Raw genomic sequence first — 15,331 nt, forward strand, 5'->3', positions numbered from 1 at the left:
TGTGTGTGTGTGTGTGTGTGTGTGTGTGTGTGTGTGTGTGTGTGTGTGTGTGTGTGTGTGTGTGTGTGTTCATTCAGTGGGCCGGCTTTACTGACGTCTTTATGGAAGCCCATTACCATGGCAACGGCAAGCAATGAGTGTCTAATAAAAGCCTGCTCTCTTCTATGGCTGTTGCTCTCTCTCTCTCTTTCTCCTATTTGCCTTTCTCTTTCTCTGTTTTATTTATTTTATTTTCCTCTGTCTGTCTTGCCAACCTACGTAGCACAGCATGCTCAACATCAGCATAGGGAGATAGATAGAACAGCAAAAGTGAGGCAGAAGAAAAGGACAGAAATATGTCTAGCTCTAACATCTCACTCCGTGTGAATGCAGCCTGCTGTGTCATCCATCATCCATCTGTTTGGGGGACATCTTTGATCTGTCAAAGAAGAGGATCTTTGATTTACCAGAGTTGGATATCTTTGTGACCTGTTGAGGAAAAATCTCTTTTGAAATCTACTAGAAAAGGATATCTTTGTACAGTGGGGGATCTCTCCTCATTGTGTATTTCTAAGGAGGATAGGAGAGCGTGTGTCCTTCGTGTTGGCCAAGGCAAGGCTCTCGGAATACTGTAATGGTTAAAGACTTGATTCAGGGATGGCCCCCTTACTACTGAATTATCGACAGTACATGTCGACTGTAGATACAGGTTCACTATGCTGACCTTTGCTTTGTCGAAGGCAAAAAAAATATGACAAATGTCATATGATATTGAGCTATAAATGCATTCAACTCAACTTTTCATCTGCCAATAATGCGTAGGACACCAACCCGTCTTGACGGAACACAACAAAAGAACGACAAGCAGCAGGGTGAGGAAGAAGAGGAGGAAAAAGAGGCGGAAGAGGAAGAGAAGGGAGAAGAGGAGGGTCATCATGATTTGGCTAAATCTTCTCTATGCCCGTCCTGTAGGCGTGGTTTTGACGTTGCCCTTCTCCTGCCATGCTCCCATACCCTGTGTGGGCGCTGTGTAGGAGGTGGAGAAGGGGCAGGGCGATGTGTAGAGGGGGCAGGGCGATGTGTAGAGGGGGCAGGGCGATGTGTAGAGGGGGCAGGGCGATGTGTACTGGATGAGGAAGGGGACGGTGTGTGCCATGCTTCCCGCGGTGGCACCTGTTCTGCCCACCACCGCTCTACCAGTACGCCTGTGTGTGCCGTGCTGTGCCCTTGCTGTCGCTACCCTGTGGAGCTGCCATGCTGGGAGTGGGCTTCTGCCACCTGTTGCCTGCCCCCTGACCCCACCCTGACCCCTGGGTGGACAGCCAGTAGTGCTGGGGACAAGGCGGAAGGAGGGATGAAGGCCTTCTCACAGGTAACTAAGCTTGTTCTTTTCTTTTCATGTTGGATAGGTAGGCTTATTTCATCTTTGTTTTAGACAAGTGAGAGGCACACAAGCCTTATGGAAGCACAATCTTCTCCCATTGCCCTATTCAATCTTTGGATGCATACAGGTCACACCTTCCAAGTGACCCAGTGACTTAAGCCTCCCTAACACACCTTCCCATTCCTTCCCACCCCACCTCCACTAATCCCACATGCAGAGGAATCCATTCGGCAGAGACAAAGAGGATGTCACGGACCAGATCACTGCTGCATATGGTGAGTGAAATGGCACCTTGACAGTTAGTCTAGGTTAGACACATTTTGTGAGCTCAAGGTTTAAACTGGGAGACATGCCAGGCAGTTATTGTTGTTGCTGTTACTCTTCACGGTGTTGGGCTTCTAGTTCCTCTGAATACTGGCAGGCCTCATGGGAAAGGGAGAATGAAGTGGGTTAAGGAGAATCTGGCAGGCTTACTTCCCTACATGCTTTACTGAGTAAGGCTTTAAATGGCGCCAACTGTGTTGTCTGTTTCTCTTTTCTCTCTGCGTATCCATGGATGCAGGCTCACCACTGGAGGGTACTATAGACCTACGAGAGGATGAGATGGAACAGTCTGTCTCAGGTCAGTGAGTCCAATGCAAGACTCTTTATCCAAGGATGTCTTGATATACTGTGTAGAAGAAGAGTAAAAATACAAACGTTATTAATTGCAATGCCCCTGATTAGAGGAAATCAGGTTTCACCTGCTCTTTCGTCTTCATCTCTCCCCTCCCAGGTCTGACATTCACCCTGGACCCCTCTGCTGCTGCTCCATCCCTCCATCTCTCCACCTCTTCTCTCACTGTGACCTTCCACGGACCAAGCCCTCCGCCACTACCCTCTCGCCATCATGGAAACAGGGTCACAGGGTCAGTAACGAGCACTGAATCCCAGGAGTCTGCCCCCCAGCCCCTCCCTCAGGTGTGTGGGGACGTGGTCATCGTCAGGGGTCAGTTCTACTGGGAGGTGGATGTCTGCAACAGCACCCTCTACAGGATAGGTGAGGAAGTGCACCCTAATTCACCTGGCCATGATTTACTGGTAGTGGCAGAACAAGTACAAATCCCTGCATTGATAATAGTACTCTTAGCCTCTGGCATGCTGATAAATTCCTACTGATGGAGATAAATATGAATTTCCAAGGGCTACATTTCTTACACAATCATGTGGCGGTTGTAGCCTACGAATACATACAGGCAGTCTTGTGCAAATGCACCCGCACACAGGACACAGGCTCTGTCCTACATAAAGTTTATTCACATCCTTCAACTCTGCTCTGTGGTGCCACCGAGTGGTGAACAGGATGTCAGCAGGGATATCCCAGCGCTTGGCTGAACCACTAAACAATTGCATTTTTTATTGAACAATTTAATTGTGGCTTACAAGGCATATGGACATCTGCTCTCTGTAAACAAGAGAAAACTTTAATAATTTAGCCCAGCAACAAACCATAAACAATCTGTTGATTTGCATTAAATATGACAGAAATGTGCAGCTTCATCATTAACTGTAGGGAGTCAGGCCAAATACCTATTAGTGGTTGTTGACCATGATGACTGGCACTGTGGACAGAGCTGTACTTAGGGAATAGGGATACTTAGCGAGGTAATACGGGATGGGAACCGCATTGGTATTTCACATATTATTGCTCACTCATGCCTATCTCACATGAAAAATACTACAGTTTACTATAGAATACTACAGTACTTTCTATAGAATTCAGTAGTAAACTGTACTATACTGTAGAATACTATACTACACACTGTAGTATATCTCTATTATGTGTAGTACTTACTACAGAATGGTGTAGTATACTGTAAAATACTATAGTAAATACTACGGTGTACTACAGACCACAAACACTACATTAAATACTACAGTAATGTTCGCAAAAACACTACTGTCTGCAAAAACACTACAGTAATTACTATAGTGTATATACTACAGTATTTAATTTGCCCTGCCCATTCCTCTCCCCCATATCCTAATATGTTCCACCCATAAGTGAGAAACCTACATGCCAATTATAGTCCATGTATTGTGTTCCTTACAGAAGCCCTGAACTGTCTGTTCAGACCTTAGTCCTACCTACAGGTTATGGAAAATTTGCTCTTTGAGTATTTTGTCCTTTAGATTTCCTCAAGGACAAAGCCCCCACTGCTATGTCAAAGATAATAAACCAAAAACGGACTTTTATTACAATACTGTCTGCAAAAACACTACAATATATATATTTTTGTAATTATTTAACCTTTATTTAAACAGAGAATCCCATTGAGATGAAACATCTATTTTACCAGAGAGCCCTATATACATTATAATAAAACATACACATACACTACCGTTCAAAAGTTCGGGGTCACTTAGAAATGTCCTTGTTTTTGAAATAAAGGCACATTTTTTGTCCATTAAAATAACATCAAATTGATCAGAAATACAGTGTAGACATTGTTAATGTTGTAAATGACTATTGTAACTGGAAACGGCAGATTTTTTATGGAATATCTACATAGGCGTACTGGCAGCTTCATTAAATAGTACCCGCAAAACACCAGTCTCAACGTCAACTGTGAAGAGGCGACTCTGGGATGCTGGCCTTCTAGGCTGAGTTCCTCTGTCCAGTGTATGTGTTCTTTTGCCCATCTTAATATTTTATTTTTATTGGCCAGTCTGAGATATGGCTTTTTCTTTGCAACTCTGCTTAGAAGGCCAGCATCCCGGAGTCGCCCCTTCACTGTTGACGTTGAGACTGGTGTTTTGCGGGTACTATTTAATGAAGCTGCCAGTTGAGGACTTGTGAGGCGTCTGTTTCTCAAACTAGACACTCTAATGTACTTGGCCTCCTACTACTCTTTCTATTCTGGTTAGGGCCAGTTTGCTCTGTTCTGTGAAGGGAGTAGTACACAGCGTTGTACGAAATCTTCAGTTTCTTGGACATTTCTAGCCTTCATTTCTCAGAACAATAATAGACTGACGAGTTTCAGAAGAAAGGTCTTTGTTTCTAGCCATTTTGAGCCTGTAATTGAGCCCACAAATGCTGATGCTCCAGATACTCAACTAGTCTAAAGATGGCCAGTTTTATTGCTTCTTTAATCAGAACAACAGTTTTCATCTGTGCTAACATAATTTCAAAAGGGTTTTCTAATGATCAATTAGCCTTTTAAAATGATAAACTTGGATTAGCTAACACAACATGCCATTGGAACACAGGACTGATGGTTGCTGATAATGGGCCTCTGTACGCCTATGTAGATATTCCATTAAAAATCAGCCGTTTCCAGCTACAATAGTCATTTACAACATTAACAATGTCTACACTGTATTTCTGATCAATGTTATTTTAATAGACAAAAAATGTGTTTTTCTTTCAAAAACAAGGACATTTCTAAGAACCCCAAATTTTTTGAATGGTAGCGTATATATAACTATATGAAGAAAAAAGAATTGTGGCGGCCACGCACCGCCGCTGATAAATACATATTGGGGAAACATTGTGGGTGTGTGGGTGCCAGTCTGTCTCTACTCCAATCAACATGTTTTTATTCAGGCCAACTAAGGCAACAACTAAGTAGCGTTGTTGAGTGCAAAAACAGTCAGGCATACAGACTATCCTATTTCATGGTGACATTGCAAAGTTTATTGGCACAATATTTGAAGACATAATTTCCCATGATGTCTTCTTTGTGACACAGAAAGCAACCACCTTTCCTATTTTCCATACAGGAGTGAGCTCATTGGACGATGCTTGCGGCTGGTGGCTGGAAAGGCGGGGCTTGTCCTTCTCCACTGTGTATGATAACCGTCGGGAGCCCTTACGTGTCGTGCCACCCCAGATCAAGACCCTAGGGCTGTTCCTCAACATGGGTGGAGGGGCGCTGAGCTTCCACAACCCTCTGACCCAGGAGCACCTGGCCACCCTACCCACTCGCTTCAGCCATGCTGGGGTACGTCCCGCTCTGGGGCTGGGCCAGGGCAGGCTGAGGCTCCACTGTGGCCTACCCCCTCCACCCCACGTTTTTCTCAGCCGAGCATCCGACTATAGAGGGCCTACTGGAGCTGGTGGGGGTCGCTGGCGCAGAGACATGCCCTTCCGATCTGTACGGATGGTCATCCAGAAGTTTGAGGAGCTGGCGGTGTCAGATTCTGACTCAGGGTTGGTGTCCAGTTTTGGGTCATCCTGCTCCACTTTGGCCGAACCAGGCCCAGGCCTCAGCTTCAGCCTCAGCCCAGGAGCAGCTCTCCATTCTGGGAAAGAGGGGAAGGAGGCTGGGGCAGAGTGACATATGGAGGACAGAGTGTAGTACCTTGTACAATGATGGGCCTCTACCCTGCTGGTGATAGGAGCAAACTGCTACCACATCACGCTGTCACATCGTCACATTGCAAATAGGTTGTCACAAGGTTGGTCATGACAATGTGTGACAAATTTGGGATAAACTTGTGAGATGGAAGGACCATTCTTCTGCTGTATGATGGGAGAAAAGTGAATAACACACCAACTCTTTGGGATGAGTTTGATGTTTGGATGACCATTTCCATGTGTAATTTCCCATCTCTGAAGAACTCTCTGTGACTTCTCCCCAGGACGCTGGGCTTCCTCTCAGCTACACAACCCCTGGAGGTTTGGGGCTGGGCCAGCACTGTCTGTGGGGGTGTTAGGAGGATGTCTCACTGGGGGTCCCACACTCTGGTGTGGGGGTTGATTGTAGGACAGTAGGGTTGATACGGATGGTGGTGGTGTGTGTGTGTGAGGATGTGTGTGTGTGTGTGTGTGTGTGTGTGAGGATGTGAGGCGTGGTAGTCAGTGGCGGTAACACTACCAGTGTTGACTCAGGGTCACAAAGACAGGTGGTAACGTACGTTTATCCCGCAGGACGTGTGTTTGTGTGTGTGTGTGGGGGGGGGGGGGGGGGGGGGGGGGGTGCATGCATGCATGCATGCATGGGCTGGGCCCAGAAGACCTCTGATCACCACAGGACACTAACGACTTCAAAAGACAGGCAGGGAAAGAGAGAATGAGAAAGATAAAGGGAAGGAGTAGGCCTTTATAGAAATGTAGCAGGTGGAGAGATGGTTGGAGCAGGAATAAGTCAGAAATGTTAGATTGTTTGTCCACTTGATAGTGATATTCAATCCTACTGCAACATTATTTGTCTGGTCATCTGAACCAGGAAGTAGTATTAAAGAGGGATTTCCCTCTGTCCCATCCTGTCTTTCCATGATCTCTCTTTTCTCTTTTTCTGCTGTTTGCATGTTCTGGAACGGACACTGGTATCATTTGGTCAGACCACCCAGATTGTAAATCAGCTGTAAATCACATTGTAAAAAAAAAAAGAAGTTTTTTACCGCAGGAATAAAAATGTGCAACCAAAAAAATGGGTCCTCGACTCTTGAGAACTATCAACTTAAAATAAAGTGCGGAAGTAATTTCACTCTTATAAACAAAATTAGATGCGGATGATGCAGAATTCAAAGGCGCTCAGTAATGGTGTTTCTGCCGGTGATTCAAGCCTGGTGTTTGCTTATCGAGGGGGGAACAGATCTGTAAGCAACATGGGAGCAGCTGTAGAAAAGAACAACCAAATAGACTTTTATGCTACCCTTTTGGCGCCAAAGTGTAGGCCGAGTTATAGTAGTGTAACGACCCTGGGTTTATAAGCGCGGAAATCGACTCTGTCTCACGAGCATGCTTTTGCGGCAGTCGATAGCGCGCCGGACTTCGGGCTAGAAGGTCGAGGGTTCGAGACCTGCTCCCGGTTGTTTCATTACAGTAGTATAACGGACACACCGGTCTGGTAACATTAAATAATTAAGCCTAGGCTTAAGCTACTGTATCAGCTATAGCCTAATACAGTAGGCTGCTACAGTGGCGACTTGGAGCGAGGCAATTCTACAAGCATGCAGTGAGAGAAATCACAGGTGGATCCAAGGCGTCAAAGACAAGCTTTGTTGTGGCCCCCTTACCACATTTCCAGACCTACTGTGTTTGGAGATGGCTTCTGGTCGCTAATTGCATGTAGGGCGATAATTAGACTCACACAATCTCTATCTAAGGAACCCTCGGAAATGGATTGTGAGAAAAATACAACAAGAGCAACAATTCAATTCGCACATCCCCTGTTCGCTTTCATTTCGCCGTTTCGGGCAGGGTCTGCTAATTAATTCCGAGCGTTCAATACATGAATAAACATAAATTCTAACCAGACCGGCATTTACATTTTGAGTGGGTGTTCTCTACTTTCCATTGCTAGGAGTAACACAAGAATTAGCCTGACAACACCAAGTCATGTGGGCCGGTTAGTCTTATTACCATCATTATCTACATCAGCATAACAGTAGCTATAAAGACATCATCCCTTATCGTTTTGTTGTTCTGTCAGTTGCCATTAAGAACCAAATTGGAGGCAGTAAAAGGTTCTTCCTCGAGACACATCCTGGTTTTAATTGACCTCATAATGAATCAATGTAGATGATTACTTCTGGCCGATTAGTTCGGACATACTTTATATGTTATAATTTATACAACGTTTAATTTATAAACACTGGCATGGTTATTCAATCACTAGCATGTTCTTTTTTTCCATCATTAGGCTAAATAATATCCACCACCTCCAAGAGTCATATTAACGGTTTCATCAAGGGTAAAATAAAATGAGTCATCGTATTTCTGACGACGCTCCATAAAAGCGAACTGACTAATCAGTGAGCAACTTTACTTTTTTCTGATCTATTCTTGAGAAACAAAATTCCGTCTCTATGTCTGTACTTGATAACGCGAGCAGTGGTCCAATGAGAGCGCGAGGGAGACAGATTTCCATACTACATTCAGCGCATTTGTTCTGGTTTGTTTCACGACACTTACGCTTGAGTCAGAAATGTAGGTTGAAATGAGATACATCACGAAAAAGCTCAATCTCTCAGGTGCCACAGGGGGTTAAATGTGCGTGCATTAAAGTAGGACAGAAATTGTACAGTGACCTCGTTGTCAAGTTCTGCCATGTGATCAGTGTACATAAAACGGTGATGTGGAACAGGTGGTGTCAGGGGGCGCCCTGTAACCGGTTGGTACACATCTGCTAGGCTATCATGAGTCCCCTGCTCCCCCTCCTCGCTGTATATTCACACCTCCAGTATAATCCAGCCAGCAAACAGGATGCGGTCCCGAATGTGTGCCAGTCAGACAGAAAGAGGAGGGAGGGACGAGGTTTCTGGGGTAGTACGCAAATGAAACAACATGCGCTGCTGCGTTTATGCACTTTCGGATGTCTGTATTCGACACCAACAGCAAATACACAGAGAAGAGGCATGATTGCGTAATCAAAAGCACCAACATGTTCTCACATAGGCGTCTGATTCTTCGATATGGTCCTATTTTAGGCTTCGAGTGTGTCCTATCTTCAGGGAGAACATATTGGACAACACTTTAACTATAAAGAGACATGGTGTCTGGTTTATAGTAGGTTTTGTCTGATCAGAATTGTAACTTTACTCGCTCATAAAACGCTGGTCACGGTTAATCGATTATTAGAGCGCAATCAATGTTTTTTGACATATTAGAAATTATTTCAGACGCGTGCACTCTCTCTTTCATTCTCCCTCTAACGTTTTCTCTCTCTTTCCCCTCTTCTTTAAATTAAAGCACACGTCATGGCTTAGGGGAACGACTGTAAACTCCAGGCTAGGCTACTTTCATTCTCGAAATGAGTGCGAGAGGGATACTATTTTTGAAATCTACAGATAAGGGCAAACTCTACACAATCTACCGAGATGGGCTAACTACACTTTTCAACCCTCAACCCTGAATCCTTCTGTTTTAGATATCAAATAATAGGAGGTTTTACAATAGACCCAATAATATGGCGACATTAAAGAATGTCTTACAACACCCAGAATCTGTAAACCAAATGTTTTATGATCTCAAGCACATCCACATATATCATTTTTGGAGTTCAGAAAAGTGCACCTATAGCAAGCCATGAGTGTAGGGCAATACACAAAAGCTCCCCTCATTACTCTGTGAGACTCGTATAATATAAATAAATGTGTTGTGTTAGCTCCAATAGACAATTTGATACCCAATGTAATGAATCGGTCGGTCCAACATTAAATAAAAGCGGCGGTTATCACTCAGTGATGAAGTGCAAATAGACCATCATCGATTCCATTCACGGGTGCACGCCGTGCACGGAGTAGAGGGGAACCCGGGTGTGAATTAATTCACCTCAATGGAAGTCTCTCACAGCCACATAATGTGACATACACTTTGTCCTCACACATACAATACACTAAGTCAAATAAAATGTTATTTGTTCCGTACACATATTTTGCAGATGTTATCGCAGGTGCAGCGAAATGCGTATGTTTCTAGCTCCAAAAGTGCAGTAATATCTAACAATACAAAACGATACACACAAATCCCCAAATAAATAAAAATAAAGAAATTAAGAGATATCAGAACATGCAATGTCGGGGTCCAGAATAAAACATATATATATTTTTTAAAATAATAATACAAATACGTGTGTGTATATATATGTGTATATATATATATACACACACGTATTTGTATTATTATTTTAAAAAATATATATGTATATATATAAATAATGTGTAAGTATGTGTGTGAACTTGTTATGTACTTTCAACAGAAACTGGCGTGTCATTTGAAGAACAGATGTGTACTTTTTCAACAATGTTTATTTACTCTTCAATTCCGGCTACAATGTCTCTCTACAGCCTATACACAAGGGGACAATATACATGATTTTCTATTCCAATACATTGACAGATATTTAGGGGTTCCCACATTCACTTCTATCTCCACCTACACTGGCTATGGGGAACTAGCCTTTAAATACAAACTGATGCAGAAAATAGGATGCAATTAGATTAAAGTAGCCTAAGACTAGTGCTGGCACAATTATCATATAATCATGTATCCGACAATTATGGACAATAACCGTGAACAAAAAATATATATCGACATCATTGTCTTAATATATTAATTTTAGGAGAAGGGGATTCAACCTCCTATGCAAGTAGATATAGTATAGCGAATAGCAGTTTTGATTTTTACATGATGGCACGGTTGGGAGGAAAAGCTTTATTTCCAAAAGTTGCAAGCAGTCAAAACCATTTGTTTTTGAGACAGGGGTGTCACCAAAGCTGTGTTGTATGCATTAGGTATGATGTCATATTTTCAAAGATGCATTATGATGCATTTAGGCCTACAATTTTTTTTGGGCAAAAACCGTTACCCAAAATGCCATAATGTCACAGCACTACCTAAGACTTTAGAAAACGTAATTTTGAATATAGGCATATATGCTTCGAGACATCGTTTTGCTGTTCCTTCCTTTTCATAGTCCTTGTTTATAGCCCTTGTTAGAGCTAGGGTCACTCGGGCAGAATAGGAGACGTGCTGGTTTCTTATTGAATGGGTTAGGTTATCGCCATTGAGCATATCGTCATGTTTAGCATGTGGATGGATTGGGGAGGGGTTGGAGGCGAGAGGCTCGCGCAGTTTCCGGAGCGCGACAGACAAAGCTACAATCAGTGATAGATATATGGTTCTTCTCTAAACAGCCTGATTCACAGCCTGGCCCCCAAACAGCCTGATTCACAGCCTGGCCCCCAAGCCCCCTTCAATTAGGGATACTTTATTTTGGTTGTTTTATTATTCGTTGGGGTAGTTTGGGACTTTGGGAAAGAAACGCACACAGTGTTCAGTCGGTGACCCTTTAGGCTACAATAAGCAAATGAATAAGCAAAGATTTAAATGAGCTATTATGTGCCATTATTGTTATTATTATTATCATTACTGTATTATCATCCTATTCTGTCTAATGGTGGTGGTTGTCCTTTATTTGCACTCACTGGGGGATGATTACTGTTCCACAGACTGACTGATTGGCGAGACCCTTGCTGTGAACTTCCTCAAATAAATCTCTTTGCGCACTTCACTACAGTAATATAAATTTGACCAGCAGAGCGCTAGTGATGCCTCCCTATGGACCAAGACTGAAGCCTCTTGAAAGCCTTCTCCAACACATTCTCGCGCCAATGGAACATGGAGGAGTGTGAAGCATATTGCTCAATTTACATCAAACCTAAATAAAATGTTGTATATAATTTTCACTTTGATAACAACACGATAACGTTTTTATAAACAAAATAGTAAATAATGAGTCAATATTGTCGATGACTTCAGACATTCTTATTCAATGTGAATCGGATGAAGGGCAGAAACTTTGCCTAAATAGAGGTCTAGAACAGTAGTCCTACACTATCCAAAACAGGATTATATTGAGTTGTAACTTTATAACGACATAGGAGTTCAATCGAACCGTTGGCTTACAAATAGGCTACACAAACGCACGACTGTTCAGGTAGGAATGGTAGGTATTTGAAGCTGAAGTTAATATGGCCCAAAATAAATAAATAGCTAAATAAAAAATGCCATTCTGTGATAGAGGACCAACATACATTGAAACACGTCGCATGAACTATTCAAACTATGTTCATTTGTTTCTGTTAAGTCACTTAGGTCTGAACTCCAGACGCAGTTGTATAAATAGAGAAAATGCTGCACACAGACACACAGAAACACATTCCTCCCTCGCCTACTGTAGGCTAAAGCCTTGAAGATAGCGGTATAGGCTCTAGGTATAGGACACACAGACACACAGAAACACATTCCTCCCTCGCCTACTGTAGGCTAAAGCCTTGAAGATAGCGGTATAGGCTCTAGGTATAGGACACACAGACACACAGAAACACATTCCTCCCTCGCCTACTGTAGGCTAAAGCCTTGAAGATAGCGGTATAGGCTCTAGGTATAGGACGTTCATCTAACCACACCCACTCCTTTATTTCTCACCCCTCCCTGCCGGTGCCTGCTCCAAGTGTCAGGGAAAGTATAAAGTGGGAAGGGACCCGCACGGACGGGACATACGCTTCCGGGCTGGTACAGTCATTGCCTCAGAAAACCTACAAACTCTTTCGTCACTTTCTCTGATTTTCTCTCTCGCATAACTTGGGAGACTTAATTTTCTGAATAGGAATATTCAATACCATCAACGAATAGGCTATTTGGTGACTTGGATGCTAACATATCCATGATCATTTAGGGAAGGTGTATTACTGGAGTGACAACTTACCTACACGTGAAAGCTTCAAGAACAAAAAAGGAAAAGAGAAACCGGAGCGAGTTTTGGATGCTGCCCCTCTCCAGTATGCAGACTCGCGGAGCGCTGACTTCCTTGATGTGCGTGATGAGTTGCGCGTGGCTGCACTCTGGACTGGCCTCACGGCTGAAGTCTCCCATTCTGCCCATCCAGTCGGAGAGGGAGCCTTTAACATCCAAGGGCATGTCAGGTGAGCCAAGATGCCTTTTCTACTTCAGTCAAAGTCGCTTATTTTCAGGCTGAATATCTGAATTCAAAGAATTACCTATAATGACCCCCTGCTGCGTTTTGAATTCTGGCAGGGGAATCTCAGCTCTATAAGCTAGCCTAGTGCTCGTTTGCTAATCTGCCAAATATACGTTTGAATGTATAGCCTGATATGTCTATAGCTTTTTAAGATCGTCATTAAACTATCATTTTGTATATCAAAGTGTCTGACTGCACAGGATCAGACCTCTTCTCCTTATTATCGTCCCAATCTTTTCTTTCTTGCATCTTCCTCAACCTGCCCACTGTTATGGTTACTTCATGAACAAACTTGCAGAAAACATATTAGTCATAGCCACTGAGAAGCCATCTGGTTCACATGCAGGGCTTTAAACTGCTTGTTAGGCCCACTGAGACCATGGGAGTGAGAAGTCAAGGCGTTAGTGCAGTGTATTAACAACTGCCACTAATAACGTTTATCCAATCCTGGAAACTGTAATCAATCGACATTCCATTCCATTACTGCAGTTATTTAGTGTCCTTCTCTGGCTGTGCCAAGCAGTGATTTATATTGCAGTGAGTTGTGCGGGAAAGCTTGGTGATCTGTCTAACTGTAACGCGACTGGATTGTTTAAAGTGTAGTCACTTAATGAAAGAATAATGCGAACCAGGTTGTTAGCTAGCAGCTACGGCAACCGCACAATATCAAATGAACAGCAGTGACCTTGGAACCCGGGAGCTTCACCCCCAGGCTGCGGTGGTGGGCCTGAGGTGCTAAGGTGACTGCGGTGTCTTGAAACGGGGGAGGGATGCAACCATATGGAGCTCGGCAGGGGAGGGTTGTGGTGCAAACACTTGTTCCTGGGGCTATTTTTATTCAGGCTTTGTTATAATGTAATACTTTTATTAATACCACTTTTCCAATCATTTGAAATACTCGAAACCAAACACGTCAATTCGTTTCCATTACATAGCCCCTGGTAGGCTACCAAAAGCGCATTCCTTGTATTTCTCTATCCAAATGGCTTGGTGTTTGTTGTGTGAATGGTATTTTTATATTAATTTAAGGGCCCCCTGCACCGTTTAAATGAAACAGGATGCGCCTGTGAGCTCTGGTATCCAGTCAATCCACCCAACCAGCCGCGGAATGAATTATCTGTCAAACATCCACAGTCTGGCTGCACAGAATACTATTTTTGTCGTCCTGTCTGACACCATTGTGGGAATATGCAGTCTTTCACTTTGCAGTGAACTGTCCAGTACACATCCCATTGTCAAGTGCATAGGCCTGGCTATCACATTACTCACCAGTTTTACATTTAGATGTGGACTGTAGCACCTGCCAGTGTATTGTTGTCTAAATGGGTTCTTCTGGTCTGATTGCAGGATGTTCATTCGGAGGAAGATTTTATTCGCTGGAGGACACTTGGCACCCTGACCTCGGGGAGCCGTTTGGGGTCATGCACTGTGTCAAATGTTACTGTGAGACAGTAAGTAATACCCTTCATAACAACAAGCCTAGTAGAGTACATGTCAATCTTGGATAGTGGATCCATATTGTAGGCCTACGCAGTGGTGTAAAGTACTTAAGAATAAATACTTTAAAGTACTACTTAAGTAGTTTTGGGGTATCTGTATTTTACTATTTATATTTTTTACAACTTTTACTTTTACTTCATTCCTTAAGAAAATATTGTACTTTTTACTCCGTACATTTTCATTGACACCCCAAAGTACTCATTACTTTTTGAATGCTCAGCTGGACAGGAAAAAGGTCCAAATCATGCACTTATCAACAGAACATCCCTGGTCATCCCTGCTGCCTTTGATCTGTTGGACTCATTAAACACACATGCTTCATTTGTAAATGATGTCTAAATGTTGGAGTGTGCCCCTGGTTATCCGTACATTTAAAAAACAAGAAAATGCTGCTGTCTGGTTTGCTTAATTTAAGGAATTTGAAATGATTTATACTTTTACTTTTGATAATTAAGTATATTTTAAACCAAATACTTTTAGACTTACTTTAGTAGAATTGTACTGGGTGAATTTCACTTTTACTTGAGTCATTTTCTATTAAGGTATCTTTAATTTATCTCAAGTATGACAGTTGGGTACTTTTCCACAAATGGGCCTAGTACTATCAATGGACAGAAATTGGACATCAAATAATTAACTCATTAATTATAAACAAATCAATTACCAAAATCATCTCCTTATCTTAGTGCCCCCAAAATGACCCCATTTAACAAATATCATCGGGCCTGTTTGATACAGAGTTGAGGTCAGTGTGGATGAAGAGTTGTTGTTTTCTATCTATTCTTTTCAGCAAAGGGGTCGTAAGGGTAAGGTGTTGGGAAAGGTGAGCTGTAAGAACATCAAGCAGGACTGTCCTGAGCCTAGCTGTGATGACCCAGTGCTGCTACCTGGACAATGCTGCAAGACCTGCCCCAAAGGTAACCCTTACAAGCCTACTAACTGTTGCTCTCTCTCCCTCTCTCTCTCTCTCTCTCTTTCTCTTTCTTTCTCTCTCTTT

The 15,331-nt window shown here is 43.0% G+C and overlaps 1 protein-coding gene across 1 annotated transcript in view; it reads left to right on the forward strand.

The window, feature by feature from the left end:
- Positions 1-12,636: 12,636 nt before the first annotated feature.
- Positions 12,637-15,331, forward strand: part of LOC120018499 (chordin-like) — a 22,850-nt gene continuing 20,155 nt past the window's right edge. The window contains exons 1-3 of the mRNA XM_038961730.1: positions 12,637-12,778; positions 14,182-14,285; positions 15,125-15,251. Coding sequence (XP_038817658.1) covers positions 12,637-12,778; positions 14,182-14,285; positions 15,125-15,251 — 373 coding nt within the window. The remainder of the gene's footprint in view (positions 12,779-14,181; positions 14,286-15,124; positions 15,252-15,331) is intronic.

This window comes from Salvelinus namaycush, chromosome 23, assembly GCF_016432855.1.
Source record: "Salvelinus namaycush isolate Seneca chromosome 23, SaNama_1.0, whole genome shotgun sequence".
NCBI classification, from domain to species: domain Eukaryota; kingdom Metazoa; phylum Chordata; class Actinopteri; order Salmoniformes; family Salmonidae; genus Salvelinus; species Salvelinus namaycush.